This window comes from Acanthopagrus latus, chromosome 8 (assembly GCF_904848185.1).
Source record: "Acanthopagrus latus isolate v.2019 chromosome 8, fAcaLat1.1, whole genome shotgun sequence".
NCBI classification, from domain to species: domain Eukaryota; kingdom Metazoa; phylum Chordata; class Actinopteri; order Spariformes; family Sparidae; genus Acanthopagrus; species Acanthopagrus latus.
Genome location: NC_051046.1, coordinates 31,147,979 through 31,171,780, shown reverse-complemented (window position 1 = coordinate 31,171,780; position 23,802 = coordinate 31,147,979). Strand labels below are relative to the sequence as shown.

At 41.0% G+C, this 23,802-nt stretch overlaps 1 protein-coding gene across 4 annotated transcripts in view; it reads right to left on the bottom strand.

Annotated features, from left to right (window-relative positions):
* LOC119024832 (NT-3 growth factor receptor-like) overlaps positions 1 to 23,802 on the bottom strand; it is a 266,546-nt gene that overhangs the window by 143,096 nt on the left and 99,648 nt on the right. For all 4 annotated transcript variants that reach the window (XM_037107965.1, XM_037107966.1, XM_037107968.1 and 1 more), the window contains one exon: positions 6,635 to 6,818. In XM_037107965.1, coding sequence (XP_036963860.1) covers positions 6,635 to 6,818 — 184 coding nt within the window. The remainder of the gene's footprint in view (positions 1 to 6,634; positions 6,819 to 23,802) is intronic.

The window sequence follows — 23,802 nt, the reverse complement described above, 5'->3', positions numbered from 1 at the left end:
TTATCTCCACAACATCCTACCTGTCCTACTACACTTTGAAAGAAGCAGGAAAAAGGGAGACATTTATATATATTACAATGTTGATTCCACCAATTATTTATTTCCTTCCATATTAAACTTTTTCCCTCTGCTTTTTATTTTCATTTCCACCTCCTCTTTCTTTACTGCCTCCTTAGCAACTTTGTCTGCTTGTTCATTTCCTTGTATTCCTAAATGAGCTTGAACCCACATGAGTGTTATTTCCCTCCCCTGTTGTTTTAATCTGGATGTTTTTAACAGTATTTCCTGATGTGTTTTCGCTGTCCTGTATTTGATGCTTAAGATTGATGAAACTGAGTCACTACATACGACTATCTTCCTAGCCACCATGTTCTCCACCCATTTCATTACCACTAATATAGCGCTTAGTTCTACTGCATATATGCTTAAATGATCTGATGTTCTCTTTGTCATTGTGATATGATGGCTGGGAATCGCCACTGCTGCACCTGTTATCGGCTGTTTTGATCCATCTGTGTAAACTAAACATTTCCCATACTTTCCATCTGCATAGCTATAGAATTCTGTATTTCCTGTACCATATCTGCTGTTTCTTTTACTTTATTCTCTTGATATTCCTTATTTCTACATCTGTGAGGGCCTGCTCATAGCTGCTTGCAGCTTTTATTCTACTTCTGTTTCTGTGTTACACCCAAATAGCAAGTTCCCATCTCCCATCTAATCTTTTGTATTTCTCCTACTTGTGCTCTGATTATTTTTGCAAATATTAGTGGGTCCATTTTCTTTACTCACCCTTCTCCGTCAAATCTCACCACTACATTAAGGGAGCCCGTCTTTCCACTCTTTGCCTTTTCTCCCTGCCCCTCACTCTCCGTGCCTTCCAAACTATGTTTATCATCCCTCTTTCTCTTTCTCTCACTTGCACTTACTCCTTCCTCCTCACCCAACTTGCTCCCACTTACTACCCCCTTTATCAATCTCATAATCCTCCTCTTCACTCATTTCCATACTGTTGTAGCTGTCTCCTTCTACCTCTTTTCTCTCCATTTTACACCCCCTTACAGAAAGCAGTGCTAGGGTACCACTACCGAACCTATAAAGCAGGGGTGTCAAACTGATCCAGTAAAGGGCCATGTGGCTGCAGGTTTTCATTCCAACCAAGCAAGAACACGCCTGATTTGGATCAGCCAACCAATCAGCCAACCAAGCAAGAACACACCTGATTTGGATCAGGTGTGTTCTTGCTTGGTTGGAATGAAAACCTGCAGCCACATGGCCCTTTACTGGATCAGTTTGACACCCCTGCTATAAAGGCTGTCGGCCGATAACCCCACAATCTACTCCCTGTAAGTTACCTACCCTTTTTCTACAATCCAATGCCAATGTTATGCACTCAGCTCAAATCAATTTTTACTCTCCGTTTCTGTGTTTTTACTTCTACAATCCACTTGCCAGCTGTCAGGAACTGCAGCACTAGCTGCGTCATCAAAATAACTTTCGTGTGACCCTTGTGTGACTGGTTGCAGGTGTGTCTGAATGATTGCAGGTTGCCCCAGGGATCTGATTGGCTGCTGCCTTGGAGCCAGAAGTTTAAGGGCTGGCTCCTGCCAGTTCCTGGAGGCTCTCCTCTGCTGTCCCAGACTGCCAGCATGTGAGATTATGTACATGCTATGTTTTTGAGTAAAACCATTTAAAAATGTTTCGCTGCTGGTGGTGCTTGGGGAACGGGAAGAGGGGCGTCTCACTTTCATGTTGCGCCAGGGGTTTCCCCTAGGCCCTGGTCGTGACAGTTTGGGGCTCGTCCGGGATCTGAATGTCCATGGGGGGAGGTAGATGTGGTTTAGTTTGTGTTTGTGAAAGTGGCCTTTGGTTACCATGACTGTAGTTCCAGCAACTTCTTACTGAAAAAAAATAGAGAAAAACTTGACAAAGTTCCTTAGTTTTTGTTCCCAAATCATGTGATACATCTCAGCTACACAAAGGCCAATCAATCAATTATGTATTCTGTGGAGATAACTGGTCACTTCAAATGAGATAATATTCTTTATTGTTCCATATTCTAATGAAATATGAAAGTGTCTGGGGGAAAGGTGGAGGTTGGTACATTTTATAGCAGCATCATGTAAACCTTATACAGATCTAAATATTTCAGAATAAAATGGGGAAAAAAATCACTGCTTAGCAGAACACCCTCAGTTTCACCAACAGCAGTCTCCAGACTGTAACTTGACTAATTCTCACTTTATAATCAGTCATGAAGTGCAAGCCCTAATTTTCAATGTTGTGAAGAGCTTAAATAAAAATGTATATACAGAATAGTTATGAAAATGTGATAACAAACAACAAACATAATCAAAGAGTGAGTGAACAGAATTGGTACATAAAAATGATAACAGATACCAGTAAAACAGAAAACAAAATATGCTGAAAATGATAAAAATTGAACATGAAACGAACATGATAAAACACAAAACAGAGAAGTATAAAAGCTAATTGGCAGTCATACAGGACAGCAAGTAAAAACAGTTACATTCAAATGCTGAGTACTTGGAAATTAAGGTCTTAAACTGACCTATAAGTAAAACTGTATGAAGTTGTGTGATTGTGAAATCACTAGAGCGTGTTGAACAGTGACTCTGTGACCAGTTTAATAAAGAGCTGATATATGGTGGCATGTTGCCCTTAAAGGCTTAAAAAGGAAACAGAAACCAATGCTCTCACTGTTGAAGGTGCCCATCCATTTTCATATAGAATGCAATGAGTGGAATAACAGTCACTAGTAATGAATCAGAGACAGAGGCATGTCTATGGTAACATCACCATAATCCAGGACAGATAAAAAGACAGCTTCAATGATCCATTTTCTACAGAACATGGGGAAAGTAGTTCTGTATAGATAACCAATTTGTCGTCTTAGCTTGCTAACAAATGTGTTAATACAACATTTAAATGTAAGTTTCTGATCCAACTAAATACCCAAATATTTGTATTCAGAAACCCTTTTAATACTGTGTCCTGTCACAGTGGTAACATGGAGACCTATCTTTGGCTATTGAGAATATCATGCATCTTGCAGATTGTCAAACAGCTGCCAGCTAATTGAAATGGCTTCATGTACAGACTTAGCATAGCAGTACAAGACTGTATCATCAGTATAAAGATAAATTGATTCTGTGAAACAGCCATTTCACGGTCAAACCCACAATAGAAACTGTGGCATAAAAGAATGTTCAGGTCAGTTATCACAAATGGAATGATATGTTTTCATTTTGCTGTAATCATCTACAGATGAATGCACTGTTGCTCAAGTATTTCCACGTATGTAGCTTATCATATGTGGTACTTTAGCAGTAGTAAATCACTGATTCTTGAGAGTTGGGACAAAACACGTTGTAAAAAACTTTTTTTTTTTTTTAAATGCACACTAAATTAATTAGGGTTATATGTTTCTGCGGAGAAGAGTTTTATAGCTATTTAACCATGTCAAGGAACAGGTTCTAAATAAAAACACATTTTTAACATGTTTCCCTTCAGAACTGGATTTGTGTCAACTCCATCAGACACAGTTAAAAGTATACAATATGAATCAAGAATCTTAAGTTCTGAAGTATGTTGTAATATCGTTTAGTTACTCTAATATGCAATAAAATACAATATATAAACTTAAGTTGTGATTTCACACTATTTTGAAAACCCAGATTTCTAAATATATTTCAAATTTTGTTTTGAATTTCAATATTGTAAAAACAAACTCCTTAAATAAATAAGACATAAGAGGATGTAGATCAGATGGTCCTGTATTACAAAAACAACATAAACTGAAGGAAGAATTTCTTTTCTTTCCGAAAGATTAACAAAAACTTACATCTGACAGTTAACAAAGATCTGACAGTGTTGACAAAAAATGTGTGTGCTTTGCTGATTATTGAAGAAATGTGCTTTTTAAACTCTACTACTAAAACTACTACTAGTTATTAGAGTATTGAACGTATTGTAAAGCAAATTATAATAAATATATTGCACATACACCGTTTCCAACTATTATAAATTACACCGTTTAGAACTATCAAAAGAACAATAAGGGGAACCAGGAGCCCTCCTCCCCCTCTGTTTTCATCTACCTCCCCTACGCCACTTCCTGCTCTCCTCTTTCTCATCAACCTCTTCTCCTGTTCCTTTCCTCCTTTATCAGTAGTCATTTACTTGGTCTTCATCATGAATCTCTTTTTTAAAGTGGCATGTGTGCGTGTGTGTTGACATTCCTTAACAACAATACTGCAACAATTCCTCTTTGTCCTGTCTCCCATCTCATCTATTTGTATTACTTTTTTGTCTTTAACTCACTTCTTCTGTCAAATGTGTACGGTAATGTAATGCATGCTATGTATGCACATTTTTGTGTAAATAAAACCCTGAATTAACATTTTAACCATTTACTATATTCACAGATAATATCATGTTAGCACATTAAGAGGTTATTGGTGGATTTAGTAACTCCGTCAGTTTACAGGTCAACTCCATCAGACACAGAACCTCATGGAGTTGACGTCTGATGGAGCTGACTTAAGGGCATGTATTTTCCCGCCAAAAAATGTATTGTACACTGCAGATAGCTAGTTTTTCCTCAGTACCTAGCTGTCCCAATAACCTAACTAAAATGCTTAAAGGTCCCATATTACAGTTTTTCAACAATTTCACACAGCTGTCAGAGGTCCAAAAACTCTGTATTAGATACGCATTGCCCCAAACCCATGCATGGTCCTGAATTTCAGCTGTCTAAAAGTCGCTCTACAGAGCTCTATTAAGAGCAGTCTGTGTCTGTGCCTGCATCTTTAAATGCTAATGAGCTCCGCCTGTCAATGCCTACTTGGAGAGTCCTGCCTGCTACATCACTCTCAGGGAGAGGATGCCCCTTGCGTTAGCAGCAGCATGCGCTAATGTTTACAGTGGATATAAAGCTATGGCTTGTGGAGATTTTTTCCTTCAACCATACCAGTTTGACCCAGAATGGGACCCAGAGGGAGAGACCCCTGAAGAAGTGCAGACTCTGTGGCTGCAGCAGGATGTTTCAGAATGGTTAGTGTGCCTGAATAATGTTAGTTTGTTCTACCATGTAGCTAAGGACTAACAGCTAGGGAAAGCTGTGTTTGTCTCCAACACAGTTTCCAAACTCTTGGACACTGTTAGCATCTCCTTTGTCTCCAATCTGCACCTTTCCAGACTTTTTACTGTGACAACCAAGCTCCATTGTAATATTATTAACATTAAACTCGCTTTAAACGTCATTGCACAGTGGACCGAAGCAGAGCTAACTAGTTAGCTGATTTCCAGCTGACTTCACCATACTCGTAGCCAACTGTAAATACTATCAAACCACCGCAACACTTTTCAGTGGCTCGAGTGCAGTTGCTGGGTCCGGTATGTTTGGGACTGATCCTTTTACGAGGGTCAGTGTCGAGGCAAAGCCAGCTTTGTACTGACCCTCGTTACTGAAGCAGTCTGATGTGGAGTGGTTAGCACTCACACAAGCTAACATGAACTGCAGCCTACACATTGTCATTAAAAAATGAAAAGCAACCACTGTCTCTTCTGTTGTTCTGTAGCTGGAACAGAATATGGGCACTGATGTTGATTATTAAAACCAAAAACAGAGCCACTTGCGTGTCCAGCTTTGAGCAACGATATTGTGATACACTGCTGTCTCACTGCTGGACACACCGAGCTTCACCTCGGGGATGAACGCCCCCCTCTCGGATATCTCCTATCACCACGCAGAGGAGGTCGGCCTATGATAATGACTCCTTTCGTTACAAAACGACAGGAGCTGAATCTGAACAGCCTGTAGGAGCCGTGTTACCAGTGGGTGGGCTGCAGAGACCATGCAGGAATCACTTGTTTTCCTCATTCTGGGAGTTGACAGGCTCAGGGAGGACCAGCTTATATATGTAGAGATCAGAGAAAATGCATTTTTCATAATATGGGACCTTTAAATTCAATCCACTATGGTTTCAAAAAAAGTATCTTAACAGACAGATGGTGTTCAGCTGTGACCATAGAAATATTGACAGTGTTTGTCTAAAATATCAAAAAATGTAAAACATACCAGAGCAAGTTTTGCATTCACCACAGGCAGGGAGATGAAAAGGGGTCGTCAGGAATATAGCCGACCATGCAATTTCCTGATTTTATGAGGCTTATGAAAAAATCTGACACACATCTGATGGGCAGATTTTTATGGAAAATATTGTTTGACATTCACTTCATGTATTGTTTTTTATATTTATACCCCCTTTTTTATTCGATATATATGTTTTCACAATTGTAGAGCTTTTTAAAAGTTTTTTGTGATGGTCAATATTGTGACCTCTTGCTGAGGGCAAGTTCAATAACATGGACCTTCTAACCACAGACCATACATTTAAACACATTTTCCCCCAAAAGATTAAAAAAAAGAATCTTCTAAAATATTCACATAGGTACTTTAGGCTTAACTTTGTAAGTGTGCCAATCATGATGAATTTCTTTTTTTATATATAAATTAGACTGTGCTATGTAGGATATGTTTTGTCCTGACTCTCAAAAATCAATGAAATATGACATCGATTCAACATGCCCCATTAAAGTCCCAACTCACCTTCAAAGGGCTTGTCAAGGAAGTGCCCGTACACAGTACTGATGGCTTCACCCAGATAGTTGGTAGCCTCCAAAGTATAGTTGCCGTTGTTGTGGTGTGTTGGGTTTTTAAAGGTAAGGCAGCCCTCTATGTAGTCCTGATAAATATCCATATCAGGCCGTACATACTCAGTGTGGGTAATTTCCTAATAAGGGAATGACAGAAGAGCAACAAACAGTGAACAGTGAGAAGAACAGACAGAAACAGAACAGAAAATCCTTTGACCCTACTGAAAAGTATCACATGTCAAGACAGTAACATGTCATCAAAATATCTCCTTAGACCTGAGGGTTAGTAAACCTTTTTTGTCAGTCCTTTCAAAAGCTGAAGTTTATCCATTTGTAAACTGTGATGAGATTTAACTTCATCACACTTCTAAGATATATGTACTTTAGTTGATTACTTACTATATTTAATGATTAAATAAAATCAGTAATTTCTTCAAACAAAAGCAACAAAATCAACCAGTGCAGTAAGCATATACTGACCTGTTTCCATCCTGTTAAACAAGTTGATGTAAAAAAAAAAAAGAAAAAAAAAAGTATAACCAGTATAACATCAAGTTAGTTAAACTTCAGGGATATCAATCTGTCCATTTTGGAAGCTAGAGTAATTGTGAATCAGTTCAACCTGTTGAGGCACAAATGACAGCAACAAACAGGTGTACTGGTGAGACAAAAGTAAGACAATCCCCAAAAAAGGAAAAGGTGGCCACTGATAATTGCTTTCACCTAAGCCTTCACAACTAAGTTTACAAGAAAGTTTGCTGTATCTTCCTCAATGCAGTCTCAAGGACATGGAGGAGATACCAGGAGATCTGCCTTCACACAAAGAGAGCTCGACAGGGCCATAGAAGTGTATCAACCCAGCAGCAGGATGGGTATCTGCTCCTTTGTGCTAGGACGAACAGGGGGAGCACTGTCCAACAAAAATACATGCACACCAGCTGGTGTGCATGTATTTTTTCAGGAACAGACTCCATGAGAGCCCAAAATCCTCAAGTGCAGAGATGGGCAACTGGCGGCCAGCAAGTTAATTTCCAAATATCAATAAATAGTTGGTTTCAAGTTGTGAATTTATGTGACCACAACTGTAATGATGCTGTCCACTGTTAGAGGGCACTCACTCCAAATGAAATAGGCTGTGTGGCATTGTCTCTCCTCCATTTGGAACAGTTTAATTTATCCTTCACTGGCTGAACCAACCTAAAAACCTATGAAATTGTTTTCTTAACTTCACTTCACAATGCTGAAGCCTGCAAAACAGCACAAACTTGACCAGCCTCGGGATACGGCAGAAGATCCAGTTGACTTGAGTGCAGTTAACACTAGTATTGAGCATGTTGCTAATGCTAAAAGCGCATCCCCTGAACTTTCATTTGAAGTGCATTGCTACCATGGTTGCTGAAGAAGGCAGGCAGATTTATATATATATATATATATATATATATATATATATATATATATATATATATATATATATATATATATATAAAAACACACACACACACACACACACACACACACACACACACACTATTTGTAATTTTTTCCACTCACATTACACACACAGGTATAGAGGAGATGAGTTAAGGGGCTGCCACAAATGACCTTCAGCCAAGTCCCTATCGTGCAATATAGCAATATAGCTATTGCCAACATTCATATAAAAAATACAGATGTTGCACTTGTATCGCGCTATGCTCCTAATTAGTTTGACTCACATTACTATGCACAGATAATTAAAATTCTATTAGACCACTCAGACTTTAAGTTCATCATAGGTACTGATTTCAGCTGGAGTGCAAACTGTCAACACTGGATAACTTATTACAATAACATTTTGATGATCAGGTTGCATTACAGTATGACCTGGTGAAAAAAGACATTAACGCTATTCTCAATTGGTGTGCCGAGTTCTTGATACATAGAACACGCCAAACACATTATTTTAATGGAGCCAGATCCAGTCATTTATCAATCAAATTTTATTTGTATAGCCCTTTACAATAGCCAGACGGTACCCAAAGTGCTTTACATCAAAGCAGTAAAATAATACATAAAAACAATTCATAAAACACAAGAAAGTGCTACAGTGCTGCAAGCAAACACAAGAAAGTGCTACTAGTGCTGCGTGGTGTTAAAGGCCCTCTAAAAGTGCATAAAGTAAAAAACACGCAAAATAAGTACACCTAAGAGCAGGACTACCCTAGTCAGAGTTAAATGCTGTGATGGAAAAATTCCTTTTCATTATGGGTTGATGAATTTTGAACTATTTTGTTGAATATGATTTCTTAAAAACATTTATCTAACTTGCTTCATGTGACTGATATCTTATGCAAACGCATGAACACCTAACCTCTGCCCTATATGATTGTAACAGAGTCACGAACCAGCCAAAACTCAGATAGAAAGTCGTCTTCTTGTCTTATGTTTTATGTCTGATAATTTTATGCTTTGCACAGAGTCCCAGGTCATGCGTCATGAAGTTTTAACTTTACGTCTTGTGTCAATGAGAAGCCTGTCTGATTGGGATAGTTGTATGTACGTGTGTGTAGCTTAATCACTGCTGGCACTGAGAGTGCTTGTCTCTTCCCCTGACCTTGTTGATATCTGTGTATAAAATTGTGAGCACTCCTTTACTCGGGGCTCATTCACTCAGCTCATGAATTTGACTGTGTGGTGAGTCCATCTGCAGATGGTTGGATTAAACTTACCGAAAAGACAGATCTGACTTTACTCTTTGATTGACAGAAATTTCCACCACAATGCCAATCTAAAAAAGTGTGTCTTCAGCTTCGATTTAAAAAGTCTGAGGTCAGTAGTGGTGCAAATGTCAGGGGGCAGTCTGTTCCACAGCCTGGGAGCTGTGACATCAAAAGAACGATCGCCCCAATGTTTAAATCTTGACCTTGGGACATCTAAGAGGAGTTGGCGCAGATGTGAGATTAAAGACCAACATAAAGTGCATTACAATAGTCCAGTCTTGAACTGATGAAAGAGTGGATTGCCTTCTCGAGGTCCTGCTGACTTAAAAAAGGCTTCACTTTGGCCAGGAGACGCAGCAAAAAAAAGTTTGTGCTAACAATAGACCTAATCTGTTTATCGAATCTGAGCCCACTGTCAAATGTTACCCCGAGATTCTTTACATGTGGTATAAAAAAGCTCACCAGGGTCCCAGAGTTTGTAAATAAAACATTTGACATAGATGGTGTGCCAAACAAAATTCATTCGATTTTGCTGTCATTCAAGTGTAAAAAGTTCAGGGCCAGCCTCTCTTTTACATCAATGATACAGTCCAGTAACTAAGTGCAGTGATTTCATTGGGTCTCATGGGCAAATATAACTGTAAATCATCAGCATAAAAATGAAAAGACAGATTGTGTTTTTTTATAATTGATCACAGCGGTAGCATATACAATGAAAACAGAATAGGGCCAAGAATAGAGCCCCGTGGCACCCCACAAGAGAGGTAGGCCTATGAGGAGCAGAGGTCACCAATCATTACAGAAAAACTCGCATTTGCCAGGTACGACGTAAACCATTGGAGAGCGGTGCCACGGATGCCTGCATACTGCTTTAGGTGAGATACAAGGATTGCATGGTCGACTGTATCAAAGGCCGCTGTGAGGTCCAGCAGTACCAGCACAGCAGGGTTCCAAGCATCCACGGACAAGGCAATATCATTATGCACCTTTAACAATGCTGACTCTGTGCTGTGTCGGGGTCTGAAACCAGACTAAAAGAACAGAATTAATCTCTAAAAAAGTTTGAAATTGAATAAAAACAACTTTTTCCAATACCTTAGAAAGACAAGGCAATTGATAGACAGGCCTAAAATTCGACAGCACAGAGGAGTCAAGATGTGTTTTTTTGAGGAGGGGCCTAACCACAGCATGTTTGAAGGCAGCTGGGACAGACCCTGAGCTAAGACAGGTGTTTATAAAAACCAGCAAACTTGATCCAACTGAACTAAAAAACCTCCCTCAGAAACTTGGCTGGAATAATGTCTAAGGGACAGGTGGGTTTTAAGCCACTAACCACCTTAGTGAGAGATGACAGAGAAATAATCTCAAATTGTTTGAAAATAGCAGATTCTGCAGAAGGAGCACACACATCATCAGGGGACATAAACATATTATTGATATTCTGCCTGACTGATGCCACTTTGTCTATAAAAAAGGAGACCGACTCTTCACAGGTTGTGGTGGAGGCATCAGACAGGACAGTAGAGCATGGGTTAATAACAGAGCATTGTTGTCTGAGCAGATGGGTGTGGTTGTTCAACCTGGGATTGGCCTTGGTTTTGGTGCTTTTTTTGGTGAAAAGGGGTAACAGAATCCAGAATTGCAGAGCATGTAGAGTGGAAAGTGGAGAGTAAGTTGTCTGGACAAAGGGGAGGAGTCCACTGTCAGCATGCAGCTGGGAGACAGGCCTATTGGCAGGTGGGGGGGCAGCAAAATAAAAAACAATAGGGAGGTGATCTGAGATAGCAGTGCCCACTATTTCTCTAAAAGAAACTGAAAGCCCATGAGAAATGACAAGATCAAGAGTGTGTCCATGTTCATGTGTTGGTGCATTAACAGATTGAGTGAGGCCAAACAAATCCAAAAGGCCTTTAAACTCATTTGCCAGATGATTTGCTGCATAACAAACATGAATATCAAAGTCCCCACAAATCAATAGTTTATCAAACTTTGGAATAAAATCAGACAAGAACTCAGAGAACTCTTGGAGAAAGTTCTTATTAAAATTGGGTGGGCAATAAATTGTGGACAGGAGCACAGGACAAGAGCAGTCGATCACAAACAACTGCAGCTCAAAGCTGGAATAATTATTAGCGGTTATTGTTTTGTATCTGAAGCTCTCTTTAAATATAGCAGCCAGACAACCGCCATGACTGGCAGCTCGGGGGGTGCTGAAGAAGGAACAGCTGGGTGGGAGGAGCTCCGAGAAGGCGCTGATCTTACCTGGTTTCAACCAGGTCTCTGTCAAGAGAAAATCCAGATCACGTGTTGTGAAAAAGTCATTCAAAGTAAATGTCTTATCTGTGAGAGATCCGGTGTTTAACAGCGCCATATGAAGTGAGCATTGACCAGACAGGTGAGAAAAGCAGCTGAGCGGGTGAGGTGTCTGGACGGCAACACATTCTGGCCTTTAATTCAACCCAGTTTAAATTTAACCTGTTCCTTCTTGTGTGAGTTAGGGAATGCAGACAATACGGGGCTCACCGCTCCAAGAGACATTGGAGTCAGCATTTAGCTGTGTGGGTCAAAGGTTAGCAGGGGACAAGGCTACTATAGGAACTGAATTGGAGCCTGACTCCTGTTCCAGATGGAGGATGATATTTAAACAGACACATCTCCAGAAAAGGATAGAGGGCTCATCTAGGTAATTTTGGAGTACAAGCCCAAAGGAGGGACAGTAACAGATTTGGTCATTTATGGGAGATGGACCTTCAACCCACCACAGTAACCAATTAGGAGTAAGCAAGTACTGCCCAAGGGACTTTAAGAAGGGTCCCACGAGTAGAGACGAGGGGTGGCACTTGGTAGAATTCCTAAGAGCGAAGGCGTAGGAGTTCTGATAGGGCAAGAAGGGCAAAAACGTTTGGCATTACTTTGCCCTAGATTGGAGAACATCAGATGTGAGGCCACACTCTGCTCGGATGCTAGGCTCAAGTCTGTTTTAATAAAGATTAATCTATCATTCCACCCAGCCTTGCCTCCGCAGAATTTTTATCAACCTACTACACGCCGATATTTTTGAGGAAGACAGCCCAGAAACTACACGGGCAGAGATTCCCCTGTGACAACACGGGAGCAGCACTGGCCGGAGCCATCAAGATCTGTACTCTGTAGAACTCCGCAGATCATAGCCGCTGTAGTCTGTGAGGGATCTGGCTGGCAAGCGACGGGGATTGTGGAAGGAGGAAGCCAGATAAGTTTTCACTTTAATAAGGATCCCTCCTCACTATCCGCGTCTTCTACAGCGACTGTTGCGAGGTAACCAACAGGAGAGACGCGATCATACACCTGCAGCGGTGACACAACCCGTGTAACAAACAGCAGGCACAAGGAAAACAGCAACACACTCGGCAGAGGGAGACGACCAGCCAAACACAGGGGCGCCATCTTTTTGTAATAATAATCTTAATTTTGTAATGTTTACTCTTGCTAAGGCTGAAGGCTAATGAACATTTCTTTGACATCACCTCCATTAGAGCAGATGACAGTCATATGAAATGAATGAATTCTTTCCACAGTTTCTGTGCTGACTTGTATAGCTCAGAGGTTTTGCATGATAAATATGCATGCAACAAATACTTGAGTTACATGCAATTACCCAGAATGACAGTTGATGGTTCCTAAAGTTTAAAAGCCCCTATTACTTTAATGGAGCTTAAGGCAGCAGCTGATAATATGCACAGGGGTAAATCACCTGCTCTGGATGGGATCCCCCCAGAATTTTACATAACTTTCTAGCATATTCTGGGCCCCTTACTTCTTTATATGATACAGGCCTCCTTGGAGAAAGGCTCCTTTTCCAGAGATGTGAATAAAGCTATCATTTCACTGTTGCTAAAAAAGATATAGACCCTTCTGAATGTGCCAGTTATAGACCTTTATACCTTTTAAATGCTGATATTAAAAGTTATGCTAAGCTCCTTGCACATAGGCACCAATCTTTTATGACAAAACTTGTTAATTGTGACCAAACAGGATTCCTTAAATCCAGGCAGCCATCAGATAATGTGAGGAAATTAATATATATCATACACAGGGCCTCCTCATTACCACTACCTTCAGCTGTCTTCTCATTAGATGCTATGAAAGCATCTGACCGTTTGGAGTGGCAGTATCTCTGGTCAGTACTGGAGGTTTTTGAGTTGGGGCCTCATTTCATACATATGAGTAGACTTTTATATAACAATCCAACAGCTATGGTACTGACAGGTAGAAATTGTTCCTCCTTCTTTAACATTGCAAGCGGTTCCAGACAGGGATGCCCTTTGATTCCACTTCTGTTTGCCCTCTCTCTGGAGCCTCTGGCTCAAACGATCAGAATGCTTAAAAGGTATTACTCCAATCACTGTGTGTGTGACCACACATTACATATCTTTGTATGCAGATTATATCCTCTAATATCCAGCTGATAGGGGACTGTTACTGCCTAACCCTAAGTTATATCACTGGGCCTTCACTTCACTTGGCATGGACTGAAAGAGAATGTGGTTCTTCCATTGAAACTGAATGAAATCTTGTTCTCTAATATTCCCATAAGAAAATTTCAAGTCTGATTTGGGCCCACTGTGTCACATTTATTAGCAGTCTGGAGGGCAGCAGAAAAAAAATGTGGTATTTCATCTAATTGGAACGCTTATCTTTCATGATGATCGTTTGGCACAGTAAGCACCTTTTTTCACATTATTTGGGAAAGCCTAGTGGTTAATAATTTTTGGAAAATGGTACAGGGAGAACTGTACAGAGGTGAGAGTAAGTCACATACATGCAAGTCATAAGCAAGTCTCAAGTCTTAACCAAGCCCCAATTTACTGTGATCAGAATCAAGCAAATCAAGTCAAGTCTTTGCTTTTACTCAAGCAAGTCAAGTCGAGTCATGGCTAAGGTCAAGTCACAAGAAGTTTGTATGAATGTATTCTTCATATCTGTAGACGCAGTAAACAGAAGAGGGTGGTTAGTCAATGATATGACATAATTGCATAGTTGATCAATTGTATATATTTTTTTCAAACCCATGAACACAAGAATAACATTAGATTAATATCAGCCCTGGAACTGTACCATATTGCACATCCTGACAGATGAGAATATTACTCTCAGGCAGGGTTAGGGTTAGGCTTAGGGTTATGCCTAACGAACGTGTGTCAGTACGGTGTCAGGTTGGGTTGTGAGCATGCATAATGCTCGCCTACATTTAAGATAATGGCTTTGTGTGCACTGAAGATGCTATATCTGAAACACACACACGCTTTAACCAATACAGCAGCCAAAATCACCCAGGCTTGCATGCACTGCATTATACAGTAGCTGAGGGCTCGAGTCCAACTCGAGTCAAGTCATGTGACTCGAGTCCTGCACCTCTGGAACTGTCCTCATTAATGTCCATCCCTGTTCCGCTGTCCCCATCTGTTTTTATTTTAAATTATCTCTCTCACCTGAAACTACAAAAATCCCAAAAGCATGTGTTTCTGGCTGGCCTGACAACAAAAGTGTCAGGTCGGGGTAAAAAGGGAAAACTATGGAAGGGGAAGGTGGACCCGAACGCAGTTACACACAGGAGGCAAAATAAGGAGGAACAAAAGGCGAGCTTTAATGAAAGCTGTTACAAAAACCAAAAGCGGACAAAACAGGGCAAAAGGCAAAGTAGCAAACAAGAACGAGACAAAGTAGCAAAAGAAAACAGCTAGACAAAGTACAAATCAAAAATCAAAGTTCAACTCAAAACATGGAAAACTCAAAACCAAAACATACCAAACGGGACAGGAGCATGGAACAGGAGCATGGAACAGGAGCATGGAACAGGAGCATGGAGCATACAGAAAACAATGACCAGACAAGGAGTGAGGGGAACACAGAGGCTAAATACACAGACACTAATGACATGACGAGGAACAGGTGAGGAGAGAGAGGAGGAAGGAAGCCAGGTGTGATAATGAGGGGGAGGAGCACAGAGGAACAGACCAGGAGGGAACAAGACAACAGACAGAGGGAGCCAGAGGGGAGAACATAGGAGAAACTTAAAGGACACATGAGGGCATGGAAAATCAAAACATGGGACACAAGACATGGAAAAACAAAAACAAGACATAATACAATGACATGAATCAAATACAAGAAACCAAAAAAAAACAGATACAAAGACAAACACAAACAGGAGGCATGACAAAAAGTTGGTTGCAACCAGCTGGAAACCCCCTCAAACACTAACTCAACAGTGGCTGTTTATTTTCATAGACGTTGCACATCTGGAACTCTATACAGCATGCATCCATGGGGCAAAGGAGGAAGTGATAAGGTGGTGGGCCTAAACAGTGGAGGATCTCAATATATATACTGAACCGCCATTATCGCAGACCTCAGAGGAGAAATCCACCGACAGCAGAGCTTTTTTACCAAAGCTATGACCACACAGGAGTCCTCTCTCAAGGCATCTTATGCTGTTTCCCTTGAACTAGCTAAAGCAAAGAAACCCCTGTCAGATGGGGAAACATTGAAGCGATGTGCAATAGAGATGGCTAAAGCTTTCAGAGATGACAACATGGCTAAAAACTTTGAGACAGTCTCTGTTCTGTCACCCCATGACACAAAGGATTTTCAATATTCAAAATAATGTTGAAGGAAAGCTAAATCAAATCATGCAACACTGCAAGTACTTCTCTTTGGTGTTGGATGAGAGTACAGATGTGACGGATGTTAGCCAGCTTCTCATTTTCACCAGAGCCATTGACAGTGCATTTGAAGTGCATGAGGAGTTATCAAAACGGGTGTCTTTGCATGACACTACCAAGGGAAAGGACGTTTTCAACGGCATAAACAGTGTTATAAGTGAACATGGATGCTTTGACAAACTTTCTGCAGTTGTTACTGATGGCGCGCCATCAATGCAGGGAAGACACACTGGATTTGCCAGACTCCTCAGGCAGAGCGACATCGACTGTCCGATACTTCACTGCATCATACATCAGGTGGGAAATGTTAACGCTGTCTAACTGGTAATATATCAGAAACATTTATTGATCCCCGTAGGGTAATTACTGTGTTACAACTGTTCAACACGCAGTAAGAAAAAAGGCAGTAAATAACTAAAAAGGCAAAACTAGTATAAAATAAAACAGCAAAAATAATCAATACACAGTGAGTAAATAGGAAAATGCAAATGTGACAAAAATAATGCGTGAAGTACAATTGCAGATCAGTAACTGCAAAAATTGAAAGCACTGAAAGCAGATTAACAATAAATAATGTGTAACGGTAAAGTGAATGAAAAGTGTATGTGTGGGTCAGTGGTAAGTTATCAGGAGTTTAACAGCAGACTACTAATGGAGATGTGGCAGAAGATTGTGGAACTAGTAAATTTTTTAATCACCTAAAAATCTATTTCATTTTGTTTTTACAGGAAGCCCTCTGTGCCATGAACTTCAGCCATCTCATTGATTTGGTTACCAAGGTTACCAATCTGATTCAGAAAGGGAGCAGGTTTCTGAAGCATAGAAAGTTTATAGCCTTTTTGGATGAAGTGAGCGCCGCCTATGGAGCCATATAGATGCACACTCAGATGAGCTGCTGGAAGTGCTTGGAGAGTTTTTTGCGCTGCGCACTGAAATCCCAGTGTTCTTGGAGGAAAGCATTCGATGTGATACAAGTGCTTACTGCAGTAAACTCAGAGATACAGATTTTATCTGTGACATGGCATTCCTTGCAGACATTACTTCACATCTTAATCACCTGAATGTGCAGTTGCAGGGTAGAGACCAAACGGTGTCAGGTCTCTGTGCATGAATGAATGCATTTCAGCACAAACTAGCCCTGTTCAAAGCAGGCTTTTCAGCCGACCATCTAAATTTGGCACACCTTCCGGCCCGTGAAGAAATGTGCAAAGATGTCCCTGAATGCGAGAAAACATTACTCAAGTACAGAGCTGACATAGAAAAATTGCAGCAGCATTTCCAGGATTACTACGCCATTCAGCCATGGATTGTACTATTTGCTGACCCCCTCTCCGCTGCTGGCATTAAGCAACCCCCAGAATTGCAGCTTGAACTGTGCGACCCTCCAGGCAAGGCACAATGAGAGGGGAATTTCATTTTGGAAACTTTTACCCAAGTCCTGCTTTCCACTCCTCATAGATTTTGCCTTCTCAATGGCCAGCATGTTTGGGAGCACTTATATCTCCAAGAGCAGCTCCTCAACAATGAAGCACACAACTGTTGTGAAATGTTCCAGCTCATGCAGATTGGATGCACAAACACTGACATTGACATTCAGTCTAATGTACGCCAGCAGGAGAGGCCACAAGTATCTCATTAACTTTACACTGATCCACCTGTCGGTGAGGGTTAGGGGCACGGGTGACACTTACTGGTGGCACGATTACAATCTGGCCCTCAGGTGATGAGGACTAAATTCTGTGGCCCTCTCTATCATCAAAGTTGCTCATCCCTGCTCTAGTGGGACCTGTGCTCACAGCCCAGCACCATGCAGCTAAATTTGCATTGACAAGAGACCAGAATTGGCAGGTCTGCCTTGTGCACCCTGTTCTTTTCAAGCCATGGTAAACATTTTGCTGCCTGTTACATCATCCAGCATGACCGGTTTGGCGGTGGGTCTTGGGGAGCCATATCCTTGGAGGGTCGCACAGACCTCCATGTCATAGCCAACAGTACCCTGTCTGCTGTTAGGTACCAGGATGAAATCCTCAGAGCGATTTTCAGACCTTGCGCTGTGCAGTGGACCTTGGGTTCCTCGTGGTGCAGGACAATACCCACTCTCATGTGGTCTCTCATTCCCCTGAGCTAAATTCAATTGAGAAATTATGGGACGTTATCGGTGCAGCCAACACCTTCAAGTACCACCACAGACTGTCCAGGAGCTCACGGATTCCCTGATCCAGGTTTGGGAGGCGATCCTGCAGGACACTATTCACCGACTTATCAGGAGAAAGCCCAGATGTTGTCTTGAGTGCATACAGGCACATGGGGGCCATACACACTACTGAGTCACATTACAAGTTGCAGTAACACAACTTGGATCTTTTATTTTATTTTGCAATAAAAGATACAGTCTAAATCACAAAAAATTTCAACTTGAATAATTTGTTCATCAACATCTGGGCCCATATTCACAAAGAATCTTAAGGCTAAAAGTAGCTCCTAACAGGCGAATTTAGGAGCAACTCCTAAAAATAATGGGCATGTCAGTCGTAACTTTAGGACTCCCAATTTTTGAAGTCATTCACAAAACATTTTAAGCCTAAAAGTAGCACCCAAGTCTGGGAGACCTTAGAAGTAGTCCAAAGGACTCCAGTTGCAAAAAGTTGCATTCCATCAATACACAAATTGTCTTTGACCATGTTACAATATGCTTTATTGGCAATTCATGATTTTCATCGCAATCTTTTAATTTGTAATTTTTGTCCAAAGCGTTTTTGTTTGGGGTATGGGTGCACTTATTTCTCATAAATACATTTCTTTATCTTTTCATAGGCTTTGTCATGGGCTTGTAGGCAACTTCCTTATTTTGATTTCAAGCATTGAGCAGCCTTAATGACTTTTCAGTGGGCTGCCCTGTTACTCAACACCCGATCTCCGTTGTCATTGCTTCTAAGAGCGTCCTTATAAAATGACGTCATCCATAGCAACAGAGAGTTACCTCCAGTTTAGGAGTTCAGTCTTTTTTTGTTTGGTCTTTGTGGCTTTATTTGATAGTGCAGCTTAAGGGGGAGACAGTAAACAGGGAGAGTGAGGGCGAGTGACACGCAGCAAATGGTTCCCAGGCCGGGAGTCGAACCCAGGTCCGCTGCAGCGAGGACAAAATCTCTGCCAACTGAGCAAAACGGTGCCCCAGGAGTTCAGTCTTTTCATAACTAAAAGTAGGTCTCAGTGGCTTTTTGAAATGACTCCTACATAAAAACTTTTAGTCTGATTTAGGAGTACTCCTAACGATAAAAGTCTTTGTGAATATGGGCCCTGATGTGTGATTAAACTGTTCCCTTATGATGGGTGGGTGAATGTTGTGTTGTGATTGAATATTAAATGCTATGAAACTTTGTATCCAATCCATATCACAGCAGCATCAAATATAAAAATTGAAGGTGCAAGCAGCAATGAACGGGCCTTTGCAGTCCACGTGCGTTGGGGCATGCTGCTTTCGGGGCATGCCATGTACCCGCCCCATTGCCTGATTATTGTGTAAGCATGTCTTAAGTGTCTGTGTTCAGACGGTGCAGGAAGGGGTTAAATGTAATTTCCTGTGTCCAACATCTGGCGCTGTGACTATGACTTTATACTGGCCTATGTGTTCAGGGCTGGACTCTTATCAAACGTGAAGTTTGGTCCAGATAGGAATGAGGAAGTTGTTCCTTTATGATTTGGTGGCCTGCTCCTGCTGGTATTGAATAATATATGCTGAAGTCAGAAGAGCAAGAGTCTGCAATCTACATGAATACAAAATGGATTACATGTGAAAAATAAGTGGCGCTATGGATATAACACAGTATTGATGCATGGAGGTATTCAGGGCAACATCGTATACATGTGTGATGAATTTGGTGCACATGAGAAATTGTATGTGGAAGTTATTAGGACTTGATGTTTTATGGCGAAGCATGACAATAGACCGCAGCATGACACCCACCATGTATGACGTAGGTGAAGGCTTTTGATAAGTTTTCATGTTCAATATCTGAGGATGATACTGAGTGAATGTGAAGACTATGGTGTTAAATGGATCAAAATGGGGGTGAAATGGGCATTTTTAATCAAAATGGCTGACCTCCTGTTGGAGTGACCGTTTGGTACCCCTGATGTTTTTTCTGTGTCTGGTCATGATACATATGCATACCGAATGTCATTCATGTATGTGTATGCAGGAGGCAGGGCTTGGATTTTTTAATATTCCAGGGGGTGCTATAGAATCCCCTATTAACATCTTTCATCAGCTATCCTCTGGAGGGCATTGATAATAATTGTATCAAGTTTCGTGTTAATCTGACCTACTGATGTGGAGATATAATATACTTTAAATTACCACCTTGTGGTAATCAGCCAAAAATTTTCATAGAGCCTCAGAGGCTCATGGGAAAGTAGTAACCTGAATTTCGTGTAATTCGGTCACACCAATGTGGAGATATGCAGCACTTCCTGTTTGGGACGAAATCTGCAGGAAGTTGTTATTTAATAACTTGAGTATTGTTTGAAATCTCAAAAGAGTTTTTATAACTTGTTGTCAGGAGGGTCCACAGATGCTGTGTGCAAAGTTTCGTGCAAATCGGTGAAAACGCCTGGGATGAGTTCAAACAAGTAGGTTTGCGACATTTTGCGAATTTGTGGAAAAAAAGGAGGCGGAACTGGGTGTCGGCACAATTCACTGAATGCGTGGATATAAGATTTTTTAATGTGCGATAAAGTATACAGGAGTTATATGTCAAAACGCACTTTCCTTGATTATTGTGCCATCTAGTAGTGGAAATTGACCACAACAATAGATTATAACAGGTATGCTCAGGCAATGAAAAATGCAATCATTTTGGACATAAATGTCATCACTACAAAAACAATAGGGACCTCACAGGTCGAGACCTGCTCAGGCCCTAATAACCTATAAAAATTATGCCTACCCTAACAGCCCATTATAAATAAACTGTCCCTAAAAGTGTTACAAACATTTAGACTTATCGCACAGTTGCTATCAAACAGGCCAGACTGGATGGGTGAGCAGCTTGTGTTTGTGGTGTTCATTGACCTATTGCTACCGGACAAAGCCTTGGAGGTGGAGCCCCATTCATTCCAATGAATGCTGCTCAGTGGCATCTTGAATCCAAAAAGCTTCCCGTCTATGAAATACCCAGATCCTCCATGTCGTGTGGCTAGCTGAAGCTCCATGCTGCTACCTCCATTTTCCTATTAAATTATTGTACCTGAATCTTTTTTTCCCATCTCCGCTGCCCTGTGGCCCTTCTACATCGCAACCTGTTGGTCTGTGTCTCTACACCATACCTAAGAAAGATGAAGGCAGAAAGGAGACGTCCCAGGCGAGCCTGACTGCTGCTAACAACAATGCTATACTAGCCACTATCTCTAGCCAAGGCGTCGAGCTCACCAAGATCTGCACACTTGTGGATGACCTGAAGAAGTGGATGGAGGGGCGCTTTGATTCAATCGAAGCAGGCCTATCTGCTCTTCAAAAAGAGCACCGCGAAGCAGCCCACCGTCTGGATGACATGGACGAGGCCCTTTCTGCTGCCGATAGCCGCATTACATTATGTTTATTACGTTTACATCTTGGAATTGTAGAGGTCTTGGCAAGGCACTTAAGAGGGGAAAGGTATTTTCACATTTAAAGTCAACCTACAGAGCAGAGGCGTTTGAGATCGCTGTGGGTTTCGTAAGTGTACCAATCCACTTTTTCCTCTAATCAAGGGGGGTTGCCATCCTTATCCGCAAAACTATCCCTTTTGTATTCAACTCCATAACAACAGACCCAGGTGGGAGATATGTCCTTGTCACTGGTGCAATCAATTCCTTCTCATTAGTTCTTTTAAACATCTATGCACTTAAATTAAATTGTCGTGATTTTTTCTGTAAAGTTTTCATTCTTGTTTCAGAATATAATACTCATAACATGATCATCGGGAGTAACTTTAACTGCTATTTCGATTGGACAGATCGTCCACTAAGGCTGCCCCACCATTGAAATCTGTGCCAGTTCTTAATGATTTGGTGAATTCATTTGATTTGGTTGACATTTGGAGGCTTCTGCACCCTTTTGAGAAACAATATTCTTTCTTCTCCCCTGTACACGGTACCTTCACCCGAATTGACCACTACCTTGCAGACTCTAAATTAACCTCGCACACACTCAGTTCAACATATCATAGTATTCTAGTATCCGATCGTGCCCCTCTTTCAGTCCAGATTAATTTTAACCTCCAGACACCTTCATACAATTGGAAATTCAATCCCTCCCTAAATTCAGACAAAGCATTTCATAATTATATTTTAGCTAAGATTTTTTGCTCACCAACGGTAATGGGGCAGTCTCTGACTCAGTTTTATGGGAATCGTTCAAAGTGGCACTGCGGGGTCATCCCATATCAGTCCGCTACTAAAAGGTCCAGTTTGAGGCATCTCGCAGTTATTGAGGCTGAGTTGGTGGCTTTGGAGGACACTTATTGCAACACAAACAATGACGACACCCTTAGCGCCATCCGGAAGATAAAATATGAGTATAATCAGATGCTGGGAGAACAGGTTAGAAGCTACATCCGTAAACTTCAGCAAAAGCACTTTGAGCTGGGAGATAAACCTGATAAATTATTTGCTAGACAGTTAAGAGGTGTACAGGCTGACAGGGCAATACATAAAATTTCTTCTCCCACTGGACAATTAATAACTGCTCCTAAATTGATTAGGATCTTTCCCTCTGTCTCTGCTACCTGTGATAAATCAGACGATAGGACTATGGTTCACCTTGTATGCTCCTGCCCTAAGCTTAGGATTTTTTGGCATGACATTTTCCACTTGTACAGTGTCATATACAGCAAACAGTTGACCCCTGACAGTCTCCTGATAATATTGGGCTGATCTAAATTGTCACTCACTCTTCCCTCATCACTACAACAAGCCCTTGTGTTTGGTATGGTCGTAGCAAAACAAGTTATTCTTAGAGATTGGAAATCAGCTTCTCCTCCTTGTTTTAAAAATGGTTGAACAATATAGTTTCCTGTATTTACCTGGAAGAAATTCGATATACTCTGTCAGACACTCACCACAAGTTCCTTGAAGTCTGGGGACCCTTTATTGAACACATTTGAAGTGATAAACATGATCCCCTGGAGTAGTAACGCTGAACTATATTATTCTGTCTCATTTTGTTCTGTACCGATTGCGTTGTGCTTTGTACATCCAAGCCTCTCCTTGAACGTTCTTGATCCTGGCTCTTTGGACTCTGTTTTGGACCTTAAAACCTACCTCTGTCCTCTTGATTCAGTACGTGGACTGACTTATATGACTGTATTTTCTTTTTAATGTTTATTCTACTGTGGGCTGGTAGTTTGTCTTGTTTTATTTTGTTTTGTCTCGTCTTGTTGTGCTCTGCGTATGTTGTTGTTTAGCTTCTGTGTGTTTTTTGTGTGGTTTAAACTTAAAAATCTTTATTAAGAAAGTGATAAAAAAAACATGAATGGAGATCAAAAAATTCAATTGTGCAGCTCGTCTAGACTTGCCAAATGTTATTGGCAATAACATAACATTGAGCGAGAGAATGGCTCAAATTACTTTTGGGGCTGCAGTGCAGCAACAGTCCTCCTGGGTGCTTGGTGGCATTACATGTTGCATTAAATTTCAGCGTCCATGTTAACAAATTACAGCAAGAACACTGACTGATGAAG